Below are 25113 nucleotides of genomic sequence, written 5' to 3' on the forward strand. Positions count from 1 at the left end.
TACATATATATGTGTATATATTTGTATTCTAAAAAAAAATTTATATTTGGAATAAGTGAGAAATTTTGACTATGGGGATGCTGTAGATGAATATCGGAGAATGAAAAGATTTATCTTAGGATTTTTAAGTACTCGTACCTGCTCTGGTCTCTGATTGGCCCGTAGGGACTCTGAAAAGGTTTAGTGTCAAACAATTAAAAGTGGGGAGACTTAGTTTAGGTACGTAGAATATTTTAAGCTGCTGTGGACTTTAGTCTGTTTCGGAATTCAGTATAGAACGAACCTTTTGCCGAGTAACATTTAATTGTATGAAGACTACCGGTAAGTTTCTAGTGTCATTGTTCGTTACGGTGGAAAAAAAAAAAATTAATTTGTGAAATAACTTGGATTTATTTGACGCGTAGAACAAGTTTTGTAAAAATATACGAGGAAAATTGGATAAATGTAGCGTAGTATAAATGTTTTATTTGTTGGGGAGGTATTTATGAAGATTTGTTGCGAGTAAGCTAATCATAAATTACGATCTTAGCTGTCCGTGACTCCATCATTAACGACACGACGCCCTGGAGCACTCGTAACATGTAGCGGTTATTGAAAAACTCCCGTTTATATTCCGTTCTTCATAAATGGACATTTTTTATTTATTTACATACATATTTATTTATTTACTTTGTTTTTATTTTTTACCAATCGACTAAGTCTGTTTTTATTTTAAAAATTTTTATTTTAAAATGTACGTCGCCCCTTGTCGTCATTAGCTGCTGGTTCGTGATTCTTGGCGTGAAAATTAACATCAAAACGCTCAAACAACAGATACCGGTTTTGAATAAAGACCGAGCAGGATTATAAATAATACACGTGACACTATCGCTTTTAGTTTTTTTCAATACATATATATATATATATATATATATATATATATATATATAAAGACAATATAGTTCGATATATTATTATCCTATCTTTGTATTTTAGTAATAAGATTTATTGTACACTTTATTATCAAAAATTATTATTTATTTTAAAAAAAAATGTTTTTTTTGTTGCAGAACGGCAAGAAGGTAGTGAGTGTGACAGCGAAGTGAAACAAGAGCCAGACAATGACCAGGATCCAGATCAGGATCCTGATAATGACCAGGAGGAAGTTGTGTGCCCTTACTGCACATACCAGCCGACATCTAAAGAAGAACTAAAACATCATCTGCAAGTCGCGCATACGCAAGACGCAGATGAAAAAATGGAAGTTAAAGAGGAGCCAGCCCAAGATTTTCTTTGCCCGCTGTGTCAAGATGGGTTCAGAGAGCGAGCGGCTCTTGAGAAACATGTGATGCAAATCCATTCAGTTAACGCTGATGGACTGCAGAGACTCCTGGTTCTGGTTGACCAGAGCCATTGGCTGAACAACAATCCGCGCAACACCTCGACACCTGCGGTGATGCCGACGTCTCCTAGCACGACCACTAAGCCGAGTCCCGAGGAAGAAAATGAACGAGCGCAAGAAGAAATTGACGAGCTAACACGATGCAGTATATGCGGGCGTATTTGCCGCTCCCTCGAGGAACTCCAGCAGCATCACCGAGAGTCCCATCCAGCTGCGACGCCGACTCTCGCAGTGAGCGAAAAACACGTTTACAAGTACCGATGTGGTCAGTGCAGTCTTGCCTTTAAAACTCTGGAGAAGCTGCAGCAGCACTCGCAGTACCACGCGATCAGAGATGCGACCAAGTGCGCGCTGTGCGGGAGATCCTTTCGGTCTGTTCAGGCGCTTCAGAGACATCTTGAGGCTGCTCACGGTGACCTCCAAGAAGAAGCTATCAATCAATATAAACAAAGTCTGCTGCAAGCTCACCCACTACTCCAAGCCATCACCGAAGAAGCTCTCAGACGACAGGGAAATCTCAGTGAAGATCAGAATGCCGATGACGAGACCCGCGGTGGTGGTAGTGGAAGTGTCAGTGGTGGTGGTGGTGTCAGTGGTGCTGGTGGTGACGAAGGGGAGAGCGACGCCAGTGATTCGCCGCCGCTCCACAAGGAACAGAGACTTCTAGAAGATTATTTAAATAGTCAACCGGTGGCCGAGGACTCTTATCAAGATCCCGGTCGTAAATTCAAGTGCCATCGTTGCAAAGTTGCGTTTACACGTCAAAGCTACCTCACTGGACACAACAAGACTCTTCTCCATCGCAAAGGAGAAAAAATGACTTATCCAATGGAAAAATATCTTGATCCAAATAGACCTTACAAGTGTGACGTTTGTAAGGAAAGTTTTACACAAAAAAATATATTACTTGTTCATTACAATAGTGTCAGTCATTTACATAAATTAAAACGAGCAATGCAAGAACAAGGTAATAACAACACACTTATATCTGTTGTACCCCCATCGAGTCCCACCGATACGCCTGATTCACAAATTGATCAGGATAAAAAACCCTACAAGTGTAATATCTGTAAGGTCGCTTACTCACAGGGCAGTACACTGGATATTCACATGCGCAGTGTTTTACATCAAACTCGTGCCAGCAAATTACCCGATTTAGCGGCTAGTGGCCAGTTGGATTTAGCGAGGCCCTTGATTGAACAGCCGCCAACTAGTCCCAATAGTCCACCGTGTAACGCAAATAGCAACAGTACCAACACTAACAACAGCAACATGTTATCTTGTCAGCGTTGCAGTGCTCTCTTTGTAAATCAAGAGCAACTGTCGACTCATCAACAGTTATACTGCATATTCAGTAACCCGCTGGCGCTGTTCCAGCAGCTAGCAGCCTCACAGCAATTGGCCTCATCCGCGTCAGACAATCCCCCAAATTCAACGACGCCCGGTCCTCAACATTCTCAGCAGCACGTGCAACAGCAGACTCAAGTTCAGCAGCAGCTTGTGACACCCCAACCTAATCAGGTAGCACAGGACATCCTGTCCCAGCCGAGACACAAGACTTCTCAGATGTACAAGCATCTATTAGAGAGCTTTGGGTTTGACTTGGTGATGCAGTTCAATGAAAATCATCAGCGACGACAGCGCAAAGAGGAGGAAGCTGCTGCTGCGCTCCAGGCCCAGCAGGAGCAGCAGAAGCAGGAGCAACAGAAACAGGCTCTTGCTGCCCAGCAACAACAGCAACAGATGCAGCAAGTCCAAGAGCGCGATGATGATCATGAGGATGCGGGTGATGAGGAACCCGCGATACCTGAACTAACTCGCAGTACTTGCCAGCACTGCAATAAAGAATTCAGCAGTGTCTGGGTGCTGAAAGCACATTGTGAAGAAGTACACCGTGATCTTGTACCTCGTGAGTTTCTTGAAAAATATGCTCAGCAGTTCAAGTGTGAATATGAGAAGAAGAGTGTCGTTGTTACTGCGGCCACGTCATCTTCAACAAACACCGCTCCCCGAAGCTCAACTCCCGCCTCTGTCGCAAATGCTGCTGCTGGTGTCTCGAACCAACCACAACACCAACAGCAACAGCCGCAAGACTTGAGCTCTGATAAGGAGAGACGCGATAAGGATAAAGAGGAACCAATAGAGTGCAAAGATCGTAGCAGTCGTACGCCAGAAGCCACGTCGACAACACCCGCTACTACACCAGCTCTTTCAAATACTCCTGTCTCAAGTACTGACTCTACTACGCCCACACAACAGCCTGGTGGCTCTCATCACAACATTCAGCAGCAACAGCAACAGCAGCACGCGCATATGACACTTGCTCAGCAGATGTCAGACATGCAGGCTGCGCTCAATGTCATGGCGGCATCGCAATTGCAACAGCTCCAACAGTATCCCGGACTCATGATGGGTATGATGGGATTACCTTTGGGTTTGAATGTTCCCGCTCTGGCTGCAATGAATCTCCAACCGCCTCTCGTTCCAATGATGCTGCCACCTCCGCCTTACGACGGGGCCGCTTCGCCATATCCACCGATAAATCCACAAGCTGATATCATTGCCAAGCAACATCTTCTTCAACAGCAACAGCAGCAGCAAGCTGCGGTAAGTTTATTTATTTATGTATTTATTAAAAAAAAATTTATATAATCAATTAATTTATAATTTATGTTCTTATATGTGCAGGCAAATGCAGCTTCTCAGAAACGTGCCCGTACTCGTATCACCGACGACCAGTTGAAGATCCTCCGAGCTCACTTTGACATAAACAATTCACCCGGGGAGGAGCAGATCATGGAAATGGCCGCACAGAGTGGTCTACTGCCAAAAGTTATAAAACATTGGTTTCGCAACACGCTTTTCAAAGAACGTCAGCGTAATAAAGACAGTCCATACAACTTCAACAACCCACCATGCACTACCCTGAACCTTGAGGAGTATGAAAAAACTGGTGAAGCCAAAGTGACACCTTTAAACTCAAGTAACTCGGGTGGCAGCTCCGCTGATGACAAGAGCCCAAACAAACAATCAACTCCGCCACCCACAAACTCCATTCCGTCTACAGCCACCACCGCCACTACGATAACACCGATAACGGAAATAAAACAAGAAATACCGGAGCCAATGCTGACTACACAGCAACAAATACAACAGCAGTTGCAGCAGGCACAGATGGATGAGTCTCATCACTCGCCAGGGAGTTCTGGAGACCAGCAGTCACGGCCCCACTCACCAGCACTCAGCATGAGCTCGGTTTTTTCCGGACTTCACCACGAGCTGTCGTCTCACATGCCGTCGACGACAAGTGCGCCCAGCACGCCGATGCTTCCACCAAAATTGACACCACAAAATTTTGCCAGCCCTAATTCTGGACTTGCTGGAAACATTCCAACTTCAATGGCCGGCGCACTCTCACTGACACCTCAGAGATCGATAAGTCCTGGTCGTGGGCCTACGGATTTTTCCTTCAGCGGCAACAGCAACGGCAGTAATTCGAGTAGCAGCTCTGGGAAACGCGCAAATCGTACTAGATTTACAGACTATCAAATAAAAGTGCTGCAAGAGTTTTTTGAAAATAACGCTTATCCAAAAGACGATGATCTCGAGTATCTGAGTAAGCTGCTGGGTTTAAGTCCGCGAGTTATTGTTGTGTGGTTTCAAAATGCGCGTCAAAAAGCCCGTAAAGTTTATGAAAATCAACCGGCAGCCGAGCCAGTGACACCAGGAGGCGGTCGTGAAGCTGACGATGGCTCGGGACGGTTTCAACGTACGCCCGGATTAAATTATCAGTGTAAAAAATGTCTGCTCGTATTCCAGCGTTACTATGAGTTGATAAGACACCAGAAGACACATTGTTTTAAGGAGGAAGATGCCAAGAGAAGTGCTCAAGCTCAAGCGGCCGCTGCTCAGGTCGCCGCGGTTCTCAGCTCTGAAGACAGCAATAGCAGTTCGACGACGACAACGAATGCCGTGCCAAATAATCCAACAAGCGTTCCTGTTCTAACTGACCAACTTCAGCAGCCTTTAAACACTCCCACTCCTCCGCATATCCAGCAGCCAAGTATCGCTATGGTCCCACAGCAACAGTCTCAAGAGCGCCAGCAACAGCAACAACAACAGCAGCAGCAGCAGCAGAATCAGAATCAGCAACAGCAAGTTGAAGTTAAAGAAGAAAATTTTCAGTGTGATAAGTGTAATTTAATGTTCAGCCGTTTCGACTTGTGGCGCGAACATCAGTTGGTACATATCATGAACCCGTCCCTTTTTCCGCCGGCCTATCCACCTGATTCGGCATTTGGGATTCTGCAGCAACAAGCTCTCAATGCCAGCACCGGGTCCACAGACCTGCAGCAACACCCACTGCTGGCGATGATGCAGGAACGCAAGCGAAAATTTGAAGACTTTGACGACAGTATTGTCGGGAATGAGAGTCGGAGTAATTCTGAGCACAGCGAACAACCCAAAGATAAACGTCTGCGAACGACAATCTTACCCGAACAATTGGACTATCTCTATCAAAAATATCAAATAGAATCAAACCCATCGCGCAAAATGCTCGAGACAATAGCGCGTGAAGTGGGGTTAAAAAAACGTGTCGTTCAAGTGTGGTTTCAAAACACTCGGGCGCGTGAACGAAAAGGACAGTTTCGTGCCCACAGTCAAGTCATAAACAAAAGGTGTCCATTCTGCCCGGCGCTGTTCAAAGTTAAGTCTGCTCTAGAGTCACACTTGAGCAGCAAGCACGCGGACCAAGTGGCACGTGGTGAAGTCAACATCGACAACATACCCGACGAAGAATTGTCTATGGATTCGGCGCCGTCAAATCCGAGCACACCCAACATGATGCCACCACTTTTTTCGGCATTCAACACCGACATGGATGCCGCAATGATAAAACGTCTGTACGAGGAGTCGATGAAAAATTATATCAGCGAGTTGCAAGCTCATGCCTCAAATGGACGACAAGAGACCGCAATAAACCAACAGGGGATGAGTAACAGCAACACGACGACCGGGGAGTCGCCTCTGGATCTCAGCAAACCCGTAGATCTCAGTAGACCCATGAAGCTGAGTCTCACTGGGCTCGGCAGTCTGCTAGATGAGCAACAGCACAACGTTGCCCAGCACTTTAGACTCGGCAGCGACTGCGGGCCCCTGACAGACCTATCCGAGCGTAGTATTTGCGACGACGACAGCATGAGTGAGACGACAGAGTTTCTGGATGACGAAAGTGGCCCTGCAAGTCCGGCCTCGAGCACTCAGAGCTCAAGACACGGGACTGCGACGACACCTAGTGGGATAACAACTCCCACTGGGATCGGCGGCGTGGGCAGTAGTGGTGGTAATGGGAACGGTGGTGGTAACGGCAGCGGCAGTAACGCCAACGCCAGCAGTCAATCCGGTGGCGGAAAACGCTACCGCACCCAAATGTCTGCGACCCAAGTCAAGGTCATGAAGTCACTCTTCTCCGACTACAAAACACCAACGATGGCAGAGTGCGAGATGCTGGGACGTGAGATTGGGCTTCCAAAGCGTGTGGTCCAGGTGAGCTTCATTGGCGCTGCTACTGGTCAACAACGCATTTAATGTACAAATTAAATAATAATATTAATATATTTAAAAAAAAAATAAGAGAAAATAATTAATATTAATGTTGATAATAAAATAAATAAATATGAAACTATATAAATATAAGCAAAATAACACTTGACAAAATGGAACTAATGGAGAACGAGTTGCAGGTATGGTTCCAGAACGCACGCGCTAAGGAGAAGAAAGCGAGACTGGCGGCGGGCCTGCCGGCAGAGGGATCGGCCGTTCAGCCTCACCGCGGACCCACGGGCCCCGATGAGTGTCGGCTCTGCTCTGTCCGGTACTCGCCCAAGTCACCATTGCAAGAGCACGTGTTCTCGCGCCGACACATTGAGTCGGTGCGCGTCGCCGTCGAAGATGGTTCTCTCGTACCACCGACTCCCGGCGCTCCCATCACCGTCGGCGGCAATCCCACAGCCTCCGTCAATCAGCCGGCCAGCCAGCAGCCTCAACCCCAGCCTCAACCGCAACAGCCAGACGAAAATATGATGTACGGGTCCCTGTTCCTACATCCGACGGCGATGTTTCAGTCTCAGCACCCGGCGAACGCCGGGGCCAGCACCGCTACCACCACCCCCGGTGAGTGTCTGGCTGACCTCTTAGACTCCTAAAGTTATACATAAATATATACATATACATACATAGATATATATATATATATATATATATCTATAAATATACTGCATAGATTTTTAAGATAATAACGTCGCTGCAATGTCATCGCGTGCACGCCCACATGCTTTTACATATCTACAACTTTTATTATTTTTTATTTTAGAAAATTTTATTATTTAACCATTTTTATTTTATTTTATTTAAATTTATTATCAACGCAGTTATTATTTTTAAACAAACCAACGTGTGCGCGCGGTTACTTGCATTAGTTGTCTCGTGCACGTATCAATACATTTAAATATATATAGATATATATATATATATATATATATATATATATATATATATATATAAATATATATATTTAAATAGTTACTATTAATGTCTGATTATTATTATTTTTTTCTTTTTAAAACATGTATACTAAATGACTACTGATAAACATTTATTGGACCCGTGTGATAATCTAGTGGGTCCAATTATTCGTGTCTATATTAAATATTAATTAATTAATTAATTAATTAGGTTCAGCTCATTTATTATTATTATTATTATTATTATTAATTATGAATTACGAGTTACTAGTTGTAACTACAAAAACTATAACGATTACGATTACGATTACGATTATAATTACAATGAAAATAATTATTTTATTGTATAACTATTTAATGAACCGAGTGATTTAATTATAAATAATAAATTATACTGCTGAGAGAGCAATTATTATTTATATTATTTTCTTTAGCGTCTAATTCCGATTTTAAGTCTAGAGCAGCTGGAGTCAGTTTATGAGCGTGAAAAATTCACGGTATTAATTTTATTTAATAAATATATATATAATTAATGACTATTACAATGATTTACAATTAGAGTTAATAAATATATATACATATATATATATATATAATGAAGAGAAATTAAATCTTGTGCTCGTTGCTGCCGATTTTAGAGCTTAGAAAAAAATAAAAATATCTATAATGGAAAACTATTAAACAATTAACCTAATCGCTGTACAGTAAAGACTTTTAAGTAGGCTTAGATTTATAAATAAATTTATTTAATTAATTAATTAATTAATAAGCTAGCGACTTTTTATTGGTAGAGATAAACTGGTGGATAAAAAGTAGGCGGGAGGCCACCGTTTGCAGTAATGAGCGTTTTTTAAATTACTATCACTAATAAATATATCAATGACATATTATAAATATATATAAATAAATATATTAATATGAAAATAAATATGAATATAAATATAAATAGTATAGCGAATAAATGAATGAAAAATAAAATAGAAATTCAGCTGGAGAACGGACTAGATTGCCTTTTTTTTTTTTTTAATTATTATTATTAATTTTTAAGTAGCGAAAATATTTTTTTTTTCTTCATCTCATCACTGTCACAATAACTCAAAGCCATTCCAATGACTGTGTCATCTCTGCTGGTTTTTTGCGCGTTTGCTGTGGTCACACACACACACACATATATTCACACACACAGACACACACACACGATAAACGAAACACTGTAAATACCTGGTAACCTTCTCATTTTGTTATTTTTTAGTTCCATCTCCTCTCGCTCTCTTTCTCTCTCATCTCGTCGGTTTATTTTTATACACCAGGGTTACAAGTCGGGGCCCATCTCGCATTCGATTGGTCCCGATTAAATCCCCACACACTCGACACATGAACACACCCCCTTCTTGGTATGTGTGAATTCACTCCAGTCCGCCCACGGGGGTACGCGACCCTCGGTACTGCAAAAAAAATAAAAATAACTTTAGAGCTCGGAGAGTTTCTGCACACAATAAATAGTAATAAAATATCTAAGCACGCGTTTCGCGTATTCAACTATACATTATCTTACTTTATATATATTAATTCAATTAAATATATACATATATGCATATTGTACGCCGCCATTACAATTTATACCCTCTGTCGCACCCAATAGACTTTTAATCATCATCATAATTACCTATCATTTAATTAGTTTACTTTTGCGCTGTGATTGTCGCAGGCTCAGTTGCCTAATGTCCATTTGGTTTATTTATTAATTGTTTTGAATTTTTAATCTCAGTTTAATAATTTAATTTTTTTAAATTTTATAAGAAGGCAACTGGGAGTGTGATGAGCAGATTAATCATAAATTAACAGTTTTATTTGACATTAAGACTTTAAAAAAAGTACAGACACACATATACAGACTTATTATTATCATCTGAGCATAGTTGTGACAGAAAATACATTCATTAATATAAATGTTATGTATGTTGGTCCCATAACTCCTCTGTATATAGTCTAATATTATTAATTATTAATTATTATTATTATTATTATTATTATTATTTTATATGGTTATTATTCTATTATTATTATTATTATTATCATTATTATTAATATTATTATTATTATTATTATTATTATTATTATTATTATTATTATTATTATTATCATTATTTTTTTCCGTTCTAGTCTAAAATAAAGCTATGCTATCGAACGATTAATTTTATTGGTTTTATTATTTTATTTAAATTTTATAAATAAAAAAAAAAGTTAATCCGTTCCCATCCTGATCCCAGACTCCAGACAGAGTTAGATAGTACAGAGATTTAAAATATTATTATTGATATGTTGTATGATGATTGATAGTTGTAATCGAGTGTTAATTGTTTGCATGTATGTCAATTTATTTTTAAAAATAATTAATGTGATTATTAAAGAAATAAATTTTAATTAGTTGCAATAATGTCTTGTTCAACATTAACATCCCTTATATATATACATATGTATATTTTTTTACAAACAACGTCGCATGGAGATTTTTTTTACCTTCAGTTTATTGTTTTGGACTACGGTAGGTTATTTTTATGTTTATTATTTTTTTTTTTTTTTTTCATTTAATTACTAGACTTTTTTTTTTATGCACACCTCAGATAGTGTTTGTCATAAGATTTAACTAATTGATTTTTTTTCTTATATTCAATTAAATTTTAGTAGCAATAAATTGACGTCAAAAAATTATTTATAAAATCGGATTTTTTGAGGTGTGCAAATTTTTTTGAATTGATAATTATTTTTTATTAAGAGTTAATAGTAAAGTGAAGATAAAAAAATATAAGTAAAGTATGTATTTACGACGGAAGTTTGCTGTACGGGTGGCCGTGGATGGTCGAGGTCCATCAGAGTGTAGTGCAGCCCAACAATGATCTTACATTACTGGTAGCTGAAAGCCTCGAGGATCGAGTGTTTAAAAACAAAAGTTATTTATTTAATATTTTTCTCGAGCTCGTGAAAAATTATTAGAGGACGTAGGATTCGCGGAGCAGCATAGTCAACTACCGTCATTACGCCAGTTTAATATTGTGCCGCTGGCCTTCGTGGAACTTGAGGATAAAACTCAGCTCGTGTCTCCTCATCTACTGGCACAACTACTCGTGCTTATTTTTTTATCTTTGAGCTGTAATAACGTCGTGCAGCCACCGATTAACAACCACCGAGTTCCGCCTCCGGGATTCCTCTACTCCCTCTCAGAATGAACCTGTTGGGTAATTAACCGCAGTATTTTCTTTTATAACCCTCAGATATTTTTCTTCTCGATGCAATTTAAACTCTGCTAATTCCACTTTTTTTTTTTTTAATGGATATCACTTGATAAATATTTTACTTTAACGAACTCCTGTCGCGAGGTCATTTTTTGTGGCTCCGAAATTTTTAAAAAAATATTTTTTCAAATTTAAATTTTTTTTTCCCGCCCATTAAATTAAATTTAAATTTAAAAAAAAATTACGTGAAAAAATTGACAAAATATTTGTATGTAAATTTGAAAATGTCAATGATAAAAAATATTATAATATCTCTAGGTGACGGCTTCAAATCGATTTCTTACATTATTACATACATTGCTTGACTTTACTTACATATGTATCTACATATATTTATATAAATAAATATTTCATCCGTCAGCACAAAATAACGGCACACGCCTCGTGCCTCGTGTATCCATTATGTCAATTTGAAAAACCCTAAAGCTATTTTCGGTAGTTGGTAGTTCGTCATTCGTCGTTTCCTTCGATTTAACCAGCCCAAGATTAGGGACACACTAAAGAAATTTGAATTTAACAAATAAATATACAGAAGGTACTTTTCTGGTACATATATGCAGCAAAGTTTATCGTCCCTATAGACACGCGTTGTGTTGCGCACATATTTATATACATATACGAGTAACAACCCCTAAATTTATATATATAACGATATGAAAAAATATTCAGCCTCAATCCTCAATTCGTTCGTTGGCTCGTATATTTATAATATTATAATGTAAGTAAATCTGCAACCCTTTAGAGTACATATATTTTTATGATCTCATTCGCATCTATGTTAAATATAAACGTGCAACGTATTCGTGATTGGGCCCGTGTGTGCCACGTGCCCGCATTTAGTCGTGATATTTCGAAACCTATGCTAATGTATGATCACTAGGGCGTCGAGTTGTACGCGATATGAGCTAGGGATCTACTTCCATATCTATATTATACATATATATTCTGTACCAGTATTTTGTGCTCAATAGTACTATAGACTTTTGTGCTGCAGGCTTTCGAATATTGTGTGCGATTCGCAAAATTATGCTAAGTATAGGCCTAACCGCGGGACTCGCGTGTGTATCGCGAGTTTCATATACATATTTTTTTTTTTTTAATGGATGTTACTTCGGAAAGGGTTGAAAGAGTCTATAGGCCACGTGCCGCTGCTTCAATGGTTAACTTGTTGACATTAAAATTTATATGTATATATATTATATATATGACGGATCCTGGAGTCTTTAGTTATTCCGATAGCAGCAATTAAAAATTTTACGTACAGTAATTAAAAGTGATCGGAGCAATTAAACGCAATCGGTAGCAGAAGAGACTGATTCCGATCGGGATTGAGGAATTAATTAAGCCGGATCGGATTTAAGAGGATAGTTTCGGTGGTGTGCAAAGTAGACTCAAAAGACTCACCAATACTCGTGTGTTAAAATATATATAGACAAGTAGAGTTACGAAAAGACCGACGAGATCGGATCTTATTCGCGGTATCCAAATTAAATTCAGGTTGCATGGGATAAATGCCGCAAAGGAATTAGCATGCGCCATAGAATCTATCCTCGTATTATTTTTTTATTTTATATTTCTTCATATATACTCTTGTTATTTATTTTTGTTTATGTCGCTTTGGTTCTCGCTATTCACCGGATCCTTTATTCCTAATCCCTTTAGGAGCCGCGCGGTCAACGATTGAGGTGGCGGCAACGCCAGCGGTCGCGTCCTCTTCTCGTCTATTTAGTCCCCCAGTAAACATATTTATATATATATATAAAATAAAAGGACAAGATGAGAAGTTGTCGAGGCAAAGCCATATGTTGCCCAATTCCCCGCGCTATTAATTACATCGATCTTGTCGGTTATTATATTGGTAGAAATGGATACGAGTATGAAGACTCATGCTCTAGTCCATCGTCCGCAGAGCTGCTGATGATCGTTAATAGTTCCCCTATTTTTTTTTTTTTTTTTATAGGAAGTTTTTTATGTTTCTGTAAATCGGGCACACTCTGCAGTTCTACATCCGTAGATATTTGGGGGCTTCCGTGCAGGGGATGGGTGAGAACGTTAAAAAAAAGGGCCACGCGTCAATATGTGTAACGACTAACGACCTAAATGTAGGTCTGGCTCTGGCTCAGAGTCTAGTGTTCGATGCTGAATATACTGAAAAATCCATTTTTTATTATTTATATATATTATATGAAACCCGAAACATTATAAATCATTAGTGTGTCGCGAAGAACCCATTATGACTCACTACCACTGTATTGGGGGACTCAGTAAATGGATAAAAAAATAATGCCAAGGGTTCATGTGTTAGTAAGCTGCATTATTGTTGGGAAAAATTTATCGAGACAGAATGGCTTTTTTGGTAATGGTTATCCGGATTCATCCGAAACAGAAAATTCATTTTAGGGTTCCTTTGTCAAGTACATTGACCTTATGTTCATATTTTTTACTTTAGTTTATCTACAGAAAATATTTATTGCGCGACCTTTTTTTTAAATTTTTAAATCTCTGTTTAGAATTTTCGTGGCCTTTTAATAGGACTTGAAATTAGTTTCCAAAAAATTTTACAAAAATTTAATGTCAGGCTCCTTATTAAAATTTTTAATGAATTGGCTAAAAAAATTTGAATAAAAACTCAAAAAGACGACCGCGTATTTGAAAACCATAAAAAAAATCAGGGAACGTGTTGTCTAGATTTAAAAAATGATAAATCTGTTGGTAAATTGCAGAATTTTTGTTTTGTTTGACTATTTTTTAAAAATAGAGTTAATAATACACGAGCTGATGGGTGAAATTGTTGAATAAGAAGTTGATAAAATGTATAAATGTTTAAGATTGCACTAAAGATTGGAATGTGCTAAGAGTCGGCACGCGACGATGGAGAAAGGAATCGAACGAGTTTCCAGCGATCGACGCCTCCTTTAATTTTACTCCGAAAAAAAAAAAAAAAAAAAAAAAAAAAAAAAAAAAAAAACGTATCCTATAGTCTATAGTAAAAAATAAATATCGAAAAATAGAATAAGTAAATTTAGTTTTAGTTGTTTCTTTTGTCCGAAGCTGAGTCAAACAGTGGACCCGATACCTGCCCGCGGATCCAACTTTTGTATACGTGTAGAAAATAATAATAATAATAATAATACAATACGCGATTTCGCCGGTTGACTATACTCTGGACTAGATCTCTGAATTTTTCGGGTGTCGAGTTCGACCAGCGTGAAACCAGATCCGACTTTAACGCTTCGTACTCCGTATTTTTCTCCATCTGTAAAAAACAACAATAACAGTAATTATAATGACAGAAATAATTACAAAGCAAGTTTTTAATTTTTGCCAGCAACAGTGAGCTCTATTGCCGTAAAAAATGAGGACAGATAACAATAAAAAATAAAATAACACGAGAACTCCCACAGTGCTCCTCACTTATTTAAAAGACATTTTCTTTTACACTCTACCAACAACTTGGTGTCGTAAAATATCGATTTAATATCACCCAGACTCGTATTATATACCGGATGTACCAGTACACTTTTTAAGTAGTCTTTTTTTAAATTTTTTTTCAATTCTCAATACAACTAATTCTTAGTTCTCCTCAGCTTTAGGGCCCCGGCCTCACTTCTGCAGTATTTATAGTATAAAATATATACGATAACGCGACTCTCCTCCTTGTATTCCATTAGTGATTAACATTCTTTAAGATTTTAAATCATTATTATTATTATTATTATTTTTTTTTTTTTAATACTTGTGGATATAAAATAATAATGTAACTAAAATACGTTGGAATAATTCAGTACACATAAAAAAAAAAATAAAAAGTAAGAGCAAGGTAAAGAGGTACACGTACACCTCTTGGCACGGCGCGTTGGGGGCTTGAACCCGCGACCGCAGATCGGGGAGCGCGTCGGCGGCCGGTGGTTCAAGTTGTTGTCTGAATTATACTCTGATTATACTCCGGGTATGATTAAACATTAAACAACGCCATTATAGAAAGAGAGAAAGAGAGATAGAGAAAAGTATACGTGGCCGGAATCCCGGGGAAATTAGGAGTGGGATAAAGAGGTGAGCTGCAGCTAAGGACAAACTGAACAAGTAAGAGTTTGGATCCAAGGCAATGCAGGCATAAGGGTGCCGGGATCATCTGGTGGGGGCTAGTTGAGGGGAAAAGGTGACCGCGAATTCCCGTGTCCTCCTACACCAATACCGCGGGCTCTTGGGCTCTTACTCAGACTGAGACTGAGGCTCTTCCTCTGGTTCTTTGACTCTGACTCTGACTCGGGTCTGGCTCTGGATTAGCTTGTAATCCCACTACGCCGAGCGGTTACCAGAAACAAGAATCCAGCGTAATTAGTTATTCGCGAGGCAGAACCCTATTTGCTTTACTGCATTCCAACCGCCATTAAACATTACTCATTTATTTTACTCACCATTACACGGGATTTATTTTCACTATGCGTTAATTAAAAAATTTTTATTTAATACACGGATTACCCAATAGATTTACGTACGGCTACCAAACGAATTTTAATTTTTTTATTATTTTTTCAAGTCTAATGCATGACTGTTTAAATATTAATGACGAGTTTATTTAATAATAAATATAAAAAATAATAAAAATAAAAATTCCTTACGCAGTCTAACTCATTTATAATCATGGCAGCTATACAGAGAGTAAAGCAAATAACTTTTGTATACTTCTCTTTTGATGGGGCTCGTCGCAACTCTCGTGTAATCATCATCTCGAGTATAATTGTCTCCGTGGTTCAGAAACATTTTTTCCTTATAATTTTTTTTTCGCTATAGCTGTTTTTTATACAATTTTTTTTTTTTTTTTTATATCTTTCTCGTGCTTTTTACACTGTAATTATTTACGTATAATTTAGGTTGAGAAAAAATATCTGGATACAAGGACGCTGAGATTGCATTCGTGAGAAATGAAATAACGAGTTAAATATATTTATAAATAATTAAAGTTAATTATAAATTACCAATTAAATTCTTAATACATATTTTATGAATAATAATCGATATTAAGTAGACTAAATTGTTAAATAATTGTCGTTATCATTATTTTTGTTGTCAATTAAAGTCATCCAGCCGTTGAAGCTCTCGTATATTGCTCGGTCTTATTTTGTATATTTATTTTACATACGCATTATATGAACGAGCTGGATGATAGCCAGATAAAAATATAAAGCAAAGAGTTGCGCCAGTATATTGAATTGTTGAATACGAGGGTTGTTATTGCATTATATAAAAAATTCATATCTCAAGTATGTGGCTTTCTAACCTGATCAATAATTCTTATTTTTTGTCAGTGCTCCTCAACTTATTTTTAATCATCCACTAAAATATCAGAACTTTCGACCAGTGACCAAATATTTCAATATTTTTTATTTTCAAAAAAAGTTGCACTGAGACATCTACACAAAAATAAAGAATTTTTTGGCGCGAGAAAAATTTTGAATTATGAATTAAAGAAAAATTTTTTTTCTTGCCTAAAAATTTTTCATCTCAAAACAATTCTTGGGTCAAGTGAAAATTTTCTGGAAACAAAAAAAAATTTTTTGCGCCATGAAATTTTTTTTTTCTGTACAGCAAAAAAATCCGCATTATGGTAAATATATATCGAAGAATATAAATATCAAGTGCATTTTTATTGAACACGTGATAAAAATTTACATTTCAGTTAATCATGTGCTGAAAAAAAAATCACTAATTTTGACAAATTAATTTTTTAATTTTACAAAAAATTCATATTAGTTGATAATTGTCTGAAAATTAATATACATAAAAATTCCTAAAAAATTTATGATAAATTTTATTTAGTAAATGTTCTTACAGTAGAAGACTATTTGGTAAAAAAGAGAATTTTTTTTTTCATGCAAAAAACTGGTGGTAAAACGAAATATTTTAAAAAAATTCAAAATGAGAACCATCATTAATATATTTTTCGCGTAATTTCGTGTTCTCATGCCTTGGCAGTCCATCTACTCCAGTTATCTTCCACCCAGTTGGTTATATACAAGATATATCTATATCTACATCCATATCTATATTTATATACTTATATGAAGTAAAAAGGGTGAGTTAGACGGGGGTGGGAAGGCAGACGTACATTAATAACCAAGGATACGTATCTCGAGCAGAGAATTCACCCTCAAGGCGGAGTAAGAAAGTAACAGAGAACGAGTAAGAGATACATCCCCAGTATAAATGTATGACTAACGGGTAGAAGCTTGCAGTGAGCTTATTAGGGAGAAACCAGGAGTTATATCCTCCTCACGGCCATCCTCCTTCTTCTCATAGTTTTCAACTGTAGTACATTTCCCCCGTAATATATGTGTACAAGTCTACACATATATACCTACATGTGGCATTTTTTCCTTCATTCCAACATCTTGTTCCCAATCTTTTCGCTTGGCGGCCACTTGCCCACTTGAGCGAACGTCTTTACCCCCGTCATCTCTATCGTCTTCATGTCTGCATTAAAAACTTTTTTCATTCCTCTGCTCGCTACATCCCAGACTTGCTCTTACATTTACGAACATCGGCTTTAAAAATTTTAATTCTATTCCATTTACGTTCGTAATTAAAATAAAAAATACATTCAGGTTTTGCTCGCGTGTGAAAAGCTAAAATCTTATTGAGTATTCGGCGATACCCTAACGCCGTTGGATTTAATGTCTACGAGCCATAAAGCATCGGCCCTTGGCACTGCATGTTATCCTACACTATTGAATACTGTTTAATATCTGCCGTGTCTTTTCCTATGCCTGGGCATTACCGAGATTACAGACGAGAGTCCGTAGACGTAATAACCCTTCCTTCAATTCCTTCACCAATACAAGTAGAGTACAGGAGGCTCTGCTCTTGTCTTCAACTTCCATATCCATACATTCAGGACTCGTCTCTCTTCTCTTGCCCCCGACCTAAGCCTAGTCTAGCTCTATTAAAATCGTGCGAGATAATCGAGACCGTAATACGCCTTAAACCCGCGAACCCGCGAACCGCAATTTACTCTCGTTCCTTTCATTTTTTTTCGATTCCACACTTGAATACTCATATTTATTTTCCCATCTTTATTTATTTATTTATTTATTTTATTTGCATTAATCAGCTCGTTAACTTTAAAAAAATAAAATAAATTTGTTTTTAAATAAAAAAAAAAAAAAAAAGGTTTTTGTTTATGAATAAAAAATGGTGGATAAAATAAAGTCCATAATGAATACAAAAATGGGATATGTAACGATGCCAGAGAGGTAAAAAATGTTTTATATATGTATATACATATATAAGTAAAAAAATAAAAATAAAATAATGAAGAATGAGAGTTAAATCAATGAATTCTCGTCCGCCGCCTCTCCAACATTATGCGCATTCCGTAAAAAAGGGCGCCGTCATGATGCGACGGTTTGAGGTACGGTTGTATCCTTCTACACAACAAATATATATATACATATATATGTATAAAGATTATACACAATCGAGAGGACGCCCGCGCGGATCAAAAAGACGACGCGATCGCTAATAATATCGGCGGATGCCAGGGAATCCGCGAAGGGACGCTCGTCTGCGTGGCGAGTCGACCGTAAATCTGCCACCGTCACCCTGCTGTCCAGAATACTAGCGCGTCTTTCTCTCTTTTTATCGCTCTCTCGCTCAGTTCTGTCCGCTGTTTGATGACGGGCAGCCTTGTCTCGCTTCCTGTCGTACATCCACTCGCTCTCCTCTCTTTATCATCTTACTGCTGTTTCATCTCTCCTTTAACTTTACTACCCACATTATTACACATAAAATTACTATTATTATTATTATTATCATTATTATAATTATAATTGATATTAATAATTGTAGTTGAGCAATAAAAAAATTTTTAATCTGAAAAAAGAGGCAACATATTGTCTCTAGAAGTCGGGCGGAGATAATAGACCCGAGACGGGAGTCTACAGTAATAGCGAACAGCCAAAATGTCTAGAGTGAGTGAGAGGAAGAGGGTCCGAAAAGCATAAATACAATCCTGATTTATGGCCTGTCTGAAAGTATATACTGGATGCTGTATAGTATATATATACATATATAAATATATGTGTGAGCTATAGAACAGCGAATATGAACTGATATGAACGAGAGAATAGTCGAGTTATGAGAAGTCTGCATACGAAAGGGCGATAAAATTACGGAGAATAAAAATGTCCGAGTGTCATAAAGCAAAGAGAGCTCAGATTTTTAAAGAAAATCAAAGCTGGTGATTTTTCAAAAAATCTTGAGTAGTAAAAATAAAAGTGTCAGTTTATTGTAATGAGAGTAAAAATGATAATGGAAATAATAAAAGTAGTAAGAGATGTAAGAGCATGAGAGTTAATATATATATATATATATATATATATATAAGGATAAATAATATAAAGAGAAAAGAGGAATGGTAGGCGAGACAACGACGGTTACGCCCCTGCAAAAGAGGTGGTCGCCATCCGCGGTAGGAAGGAAGCGCAAATACCCGGGATTGGTTCTCTCGCTTTGCAAGACAAGACCAAGACTGTGTCTTTGCTGATTGTCTGTGTGTAGTTCCCGTACTTGTGCACATATGTACCAGTACAGTCCAAGTCATACTGAGCTGAGACACGAGCACGAGTACGAGTACGAGGATTTCTGATGTGATGCGAGTTGAGGTTACTTCTAAGGCTCGTGTCTCACTTGCACTCAACTACCAGCGTTATTTAAATCTACAGATGCAGTACTTTCTCATTTTGCTTGTATGAGTCGAGGTTCCAGTACTTGAAGAATCTCCTGTCTGACCATAGTGGGGGCGCATTCCCTTTCAATGTATGCATGTCCTGGATATGGACCACGGATCGCTCGTCTCGCGGACGCATTATACTTTACCACCACAAACAGTTAAGGACACGGACAAGTAGAGCGTTGATGAGTTTGCGTGTTTCAGTTCAGCTCGACTGCTGTTGGATTCTCTGCATCTGTATATCTATATATATATATAAGAGGTGGACGTTTGCGGACGGATGAGACATTAACCTCAGTGACCTTATGTCAACCCCTATCAAACTTTTACTCTGGATCTAGATACTCGAGAGCTGATTTATAAATATTTCTTTTGACCTCTTGTACAATCGATCAGTCACTTTGCTTATTACTTGTATGCAGATTGTTTTATTTTTATTTGTGTATTGTTTTGATTGTTTCACTCGGGCTGAAAACTCGGCATTTATCGTTAGATAAAAAAAAAAAAAAAAAAAAAAAAATATGAAGGAATTAAGGGACAGGAAAATGATTTTAATCTCGAGTGTTTCGAGCGAGTGCAGAGATAAAATTCCGGAGCCGGTGATGGTAAGAGAGTGAGGAATGGAGCGGAGAGAAGGTTACACCTTTGGGGCATTGTTCGGCACGGGGTTACAATGAGGAAACTGAAGATTCCTGGATGCTGTAACGTTCTGTAAATCCAGAGACACACCTGGCTGGGTGGCAAACTAACCTTTCATTGTTAGGTTGTCCTTGCAGGATCTACTCTATTCTCTTTTGGGAGGTGAATCCTCATTTATAAGTTTCATTTAAGTTTATTTATCTATGTAAGACTCCATTATTATTCGTAGGAGCGTGAGTGTGTGCTCGAGGATCAGCACACCCTCAAACGGAAACATAAATGACAAAGACTCATTCTCTTTTGCGACTAAAAAAATTCAAGGATCTCGGCTGTGTACTTTCGAGCTGATAAAAAATAAACTAGAGTAAAGTAATATATAATATATAATAATAATAATAATGATGATGAAAAGATGACGATGAGGATTTCGAAACGGGGGTGTCGAGTTTATAAGGTTCCATTGGACTGATTATGCGCATTGATTAAGGGCTGGAAAGAATCTTGAAATATAAGACGGTGAGAATTTAAAATGGAGCAACGCCCACTTGTTTCTTTGATTTAAAAAAAAATTTAGGAAAAAAAATAAAAAAAAAATTAGTTTCTTGCCATCATCTAACGCCGTTAAATTAAAGACTTGTCCTTGCCTGAGTTTTAGTTGTCTAAATCAAAGTCTCGCTCTGCTCTTCTCTTGAAAAACTCGAGTTTCAAGTCGAGTCTGCTGATGGTTTTGTGCTACTGGCTCAGTTTCTGGCCCGGATCGCCGGACTACCGATGGCCTTCGGAGCGACCCGTCAACTCAATCTTCATGTATCTCTTGCTCCTCTATCCTGCGTGTCTCGAGACCAGAACATCGGGTATAGATGATCCGAGGCTGCTTTTCACTCGGTGTCCATTTATATCGCATTACCACTAGAGGAGAGGACTTGCTTATAAATCCCGTTCGCAGAACACGGAATCCGAGTAGACCAACTATTCTCAACTTTTTTCGCATCGATTGGCTCGAGATCCAACTCGCGCCAAATTTTAATATTTCAAATTTTTATTCATTTATTTTAAATTTATCGGATCGGTTATTCAAGTGTTAATATTTTATTAAGTGCAATCAATGAAATTTATCACTCACAAGGTAATTGAGAAACCGGTTTTTAATTTAAACGTCCACGTAATCAAAAGTATTTAAAAATATATTTCAACTTTATAAATTCCTAACAGCTTCCTCTTCAATTACGTCATTTAAAATACCAATGTGACGGATTATAAAATTATAATTCTTTGGAAAAACCGAGCGCAATTTTTTTTTTTCGTTTCGCTGCTCAAGATCATTGAGTATAAATTTTAAAAAATTTTTTCGTAAAGCCGTTAATTGAATTTCAAGTTCTTAAAACTTTCATTTTCGCGATTCATAAAATCGTCAGTTGATTTTTTTGTTTAAATTCCTGTAAAATCACTCGCCACTACTCAAGTTTTCAAGATCCACAAGAAAATGAAAGGACAATTTTGTAGAAAATTACACGGGCTACAAGAAATATTTGAAGAAACAAATTGACAAATTGTACGTGTGTGAATGTAAAAGATATCAGACAAATTTAAAATTATAAATAATTTAAAAAATAATATTTCAAAAAAATGCACTTATTAATTTTGAAATTTTTTAAATGCCCATTTTTTAAAAATTTTATTTTATTAATTATTTATTAATAATTTTAAATTTGTCTGATGTCTGCTACATTCACACTCATCAAATTATTAAATAATTAAGCTCCAGATATTTTGAAAATAAAATAGAAATATTTTTTTACACAACTCAGATGTCATTTTATAAAAATCAAAATTTCGATTTTCGAAATTAGTGTAAAACAATATCGCGCGTAACTTTGAATGATAAAATTTGTACGCCTACTGATTCCCTTAAAATATTTAAGTACCAATAACTTTAGCATAAAAAACAGGGGTTTTATTTAAAATAATAGCAGTGGATCCACCAGCTAATCACGTTGATTTACGTGGTGTTTATACTTATTTATATTTCGAACGTTTAGTGCACGCGGTCGAGTGATCTATGACTCGCATTAACTGGTCTTGTTAAATGCGGCCCGAGGCTCCGTGAGAGTAAGAAGGTCCACAAACAAATCCACCAACAACAACAACAACAGCAACAACGAGTATTGAGTCCGTAGTAGTCTCTCAGCAGTCGTCTCCTCTCGGGCTTGTGATCTTTTTACTTTGCTAAACTAAATCGTTATAGCTCTTATGCAGCAGCACTTACACTCGGAAACTTTTCTCCGGACGGCGTACACTCCCTTGAGGCCAACCCGGTGTCCATGCCCGTGACCCGAACCTTCATAAACTAGGATCCAACTGCTATATTTTAAATCTATACACAACCAGATGGGGGCGTATATTCATGACCGTTAAAATAACTGCGACATATATAGATTTTTGGTCTACACTATTAAAAAATCCTCATTATTTTTACCCTCTTTGATAATAAGATAGGCAAGTTTTGCTCCTGTGAAGCTGATAGTTATTAATGATAACAACAATACAGATATTGGCAATCAAAGAGTTAAAAGGATTGGTGGTGAAAAAAAATAAGTGAAGAAAGCGGTTGAAGGCAGTCTATTAAAGTATTGGTTCCTAATATTCCTAAACGACTGACACTGCCTTGGACTTGGTCTTAGACTTTATTGAGCACGGACAACAGTCGTCTTCTCCCTGACACCTCATTCGGGATAATAAAAAGAGAGAATAAGTGTGCTTTGAACGTTTCAAGCTCGTATAACGCCTCTTTCATTGCTCTTACGGGCCCGACACTCTATATATATATATATATATGAGCAAGTTACGGGCATTCCCGAAGGGACTGTAATCATCCTTTGAGAAATAAGACCCACAAGTGGAGACCAGAAAGAAGAACAAGAGTAAGAAGCAGAAAGTGTATAACCAGTGGTGTTTAAAACCGGAGCTAAAGGTTCTTAACAAAACTCACGAATTTAAGTGTGTTTTATTTTTGTTTGGTTACTTTATTTTGAAAACAATTGTTTGCTGGACTGGGGATATTTGCAAGAGAAAGAAAGAACGGGGGTGAAGATGAGAGACCGAGGGAGAGAGAAGAAGGCTTTGAATCACTCGTGACTCCAAGCTGTCTGGGCTCTGCTCGGGCCTCGTTCGTGCCTCCTTCTACTCCTCATTCTCATTTTCTCATTCTCATTCTTATTCTTATTCTTATTCTCATTTTCTTTTTTATTTATAACAGCGATTTCGCTATGCATCCTTCTCTTATTAACTACCCGGGTTATTGCGTCTCTTCTTCGCGGTGTTATTTTTGTTATTTTCTATTCTCAGCATCCTCGAACCAGCTACGGATACCTCGGAGAGCAAAAACTCACAGCCGACCACCTAGTTCTCGCCGACTAAGTCCACTCTAGTTAAATAAAACCCACTTGGCTGTTACACTCTGCTCGCCGGCAAACCCACTGTCCTGACTTTATTTCTTTCCCGATCGCTCTCGCCGATTGCATCGACTTGCTATCGATCCTCCAAATTGAAAGCCACCGCTTGACAGTACAATATTTACTATTATTATTCCTTTACTTCTTCCTCCCTCAGATAAAAACCTCAATCCACATTTTTATTGCCTCCAAAAATTTTGCAATTAAATATTTTTAAAAATTAAACGATAAATAATATTCTACTCCTCCTTCTCTTTATATTTACATTTAAATTTATCCGTAAATATAAAATATATATACAGATAAATATAAGTAGAGTTTGAATCGGTTTTTAAAACCCATAAAACAGTATGAGTAAATAATTTAGCAAAGATCATGGCAGCCAGAGATTTGTGTTATCAAAAGCACAAGAAACACAGGAACGTATAAATGGATCGTAGGCAGCTCCTGCGCAGGAGGTAACTCGATTAAACCCTTTGTGTGTGTGAATGTCTGCAAGTGTTTGAGTGTAAGTGCAGAGTGTGCAAGAGTGTGAGCTTGTGGCTGATAGCAATAGCAAATGGTGAAGAGACACGAATATAATGCTGCTTCTGCTTCTGCTGCACCGGAGAAACAGACAACACACATAGGATACACTCGAGTTATTTATTGTTATGACTGCGTCTCGTGCATTCCTCCACCTCCTCCCTGTGTGGGTGTCGGAGAGCAAAAAGACCGCTCCGAGTCTTTCTTTTATATATATTTTATATATATACATATACGTACCTACATCTACCTTACGTGGATACAGATAGTGCCACAATACTCGGTATCCCGTCAAGGATTCGCGCCCTTCTTACTCAGTTATTATTATTTTTAGCCTTCTAAAGCATGTCCTCCTCCTCTACTATCACTCGCGAACAACACCGCCTACTCCCGCTGCATCCCGCTGGGCCTCGACACCTCGACCCACGTTGAAATACTCGCCTGAAAAAAAAAAAACAAAGTTACAAACTTGATAATTATCATTTATAACGATTCAATGACTTTATTACAACAATATCACTATTTTACTTTTAAATTATTAAATTAAATAAGGAAATAAATTACGCGG

The 25113-nt window shown here is 37.7% G+C and overlaps 1 protein-coding gene across 3 annotated transcripts in view; it reads left to right on the forward strand.

The window, feature by feature from the left end:
• LOC103574458 (zinc finger homeobox protein 4) overlaps positions 1-7602 on the forward strand; it is a 142069-nt gene extending 134467 nt beyond the window's left edge. For 2 of the 3 annotated variants that reach the window (XM_014443512.2, XM_014443508.2), the window contains exons 5-7: positions 1050-3988; positions 4070-6928; positions 7126-7602. In XM_014443512.2, the coding sequence (XP_014298998.1) occupies positions 1050-3988; positions 4070-6928; positions 7126-7587 (6260 nt within the window). In that variant the 3' untranslated portion in view covers positions 7588-7602. Of the gene's footprint in view, positions 1-1049; positions 3989-4069; positions 6972-7125 lie in introns of all 3 variants that reach the window. The other variant, XM_053740345.1, reaches the window with a different exon arrangement.
• Positions 7603-25113: the final 17511 nt, after the last annotated feature.

Source organism: Microplitis demolitor, chromosome 7 (genome assembly GCF_026212275.2).
Source record: "Microplitis demolitor isolate Queensland-Clemson2020A chromosome 7, iyMicDemo2.1a, whole genome shotgun sequence".
In the NCBI taxonomy this organism is placed as follows: Eukaryota; Metazoa; Arthropoda; class Insecta; order Hymenoptera; family Braconidae; genus Microplitis; species Microplitis demolitor.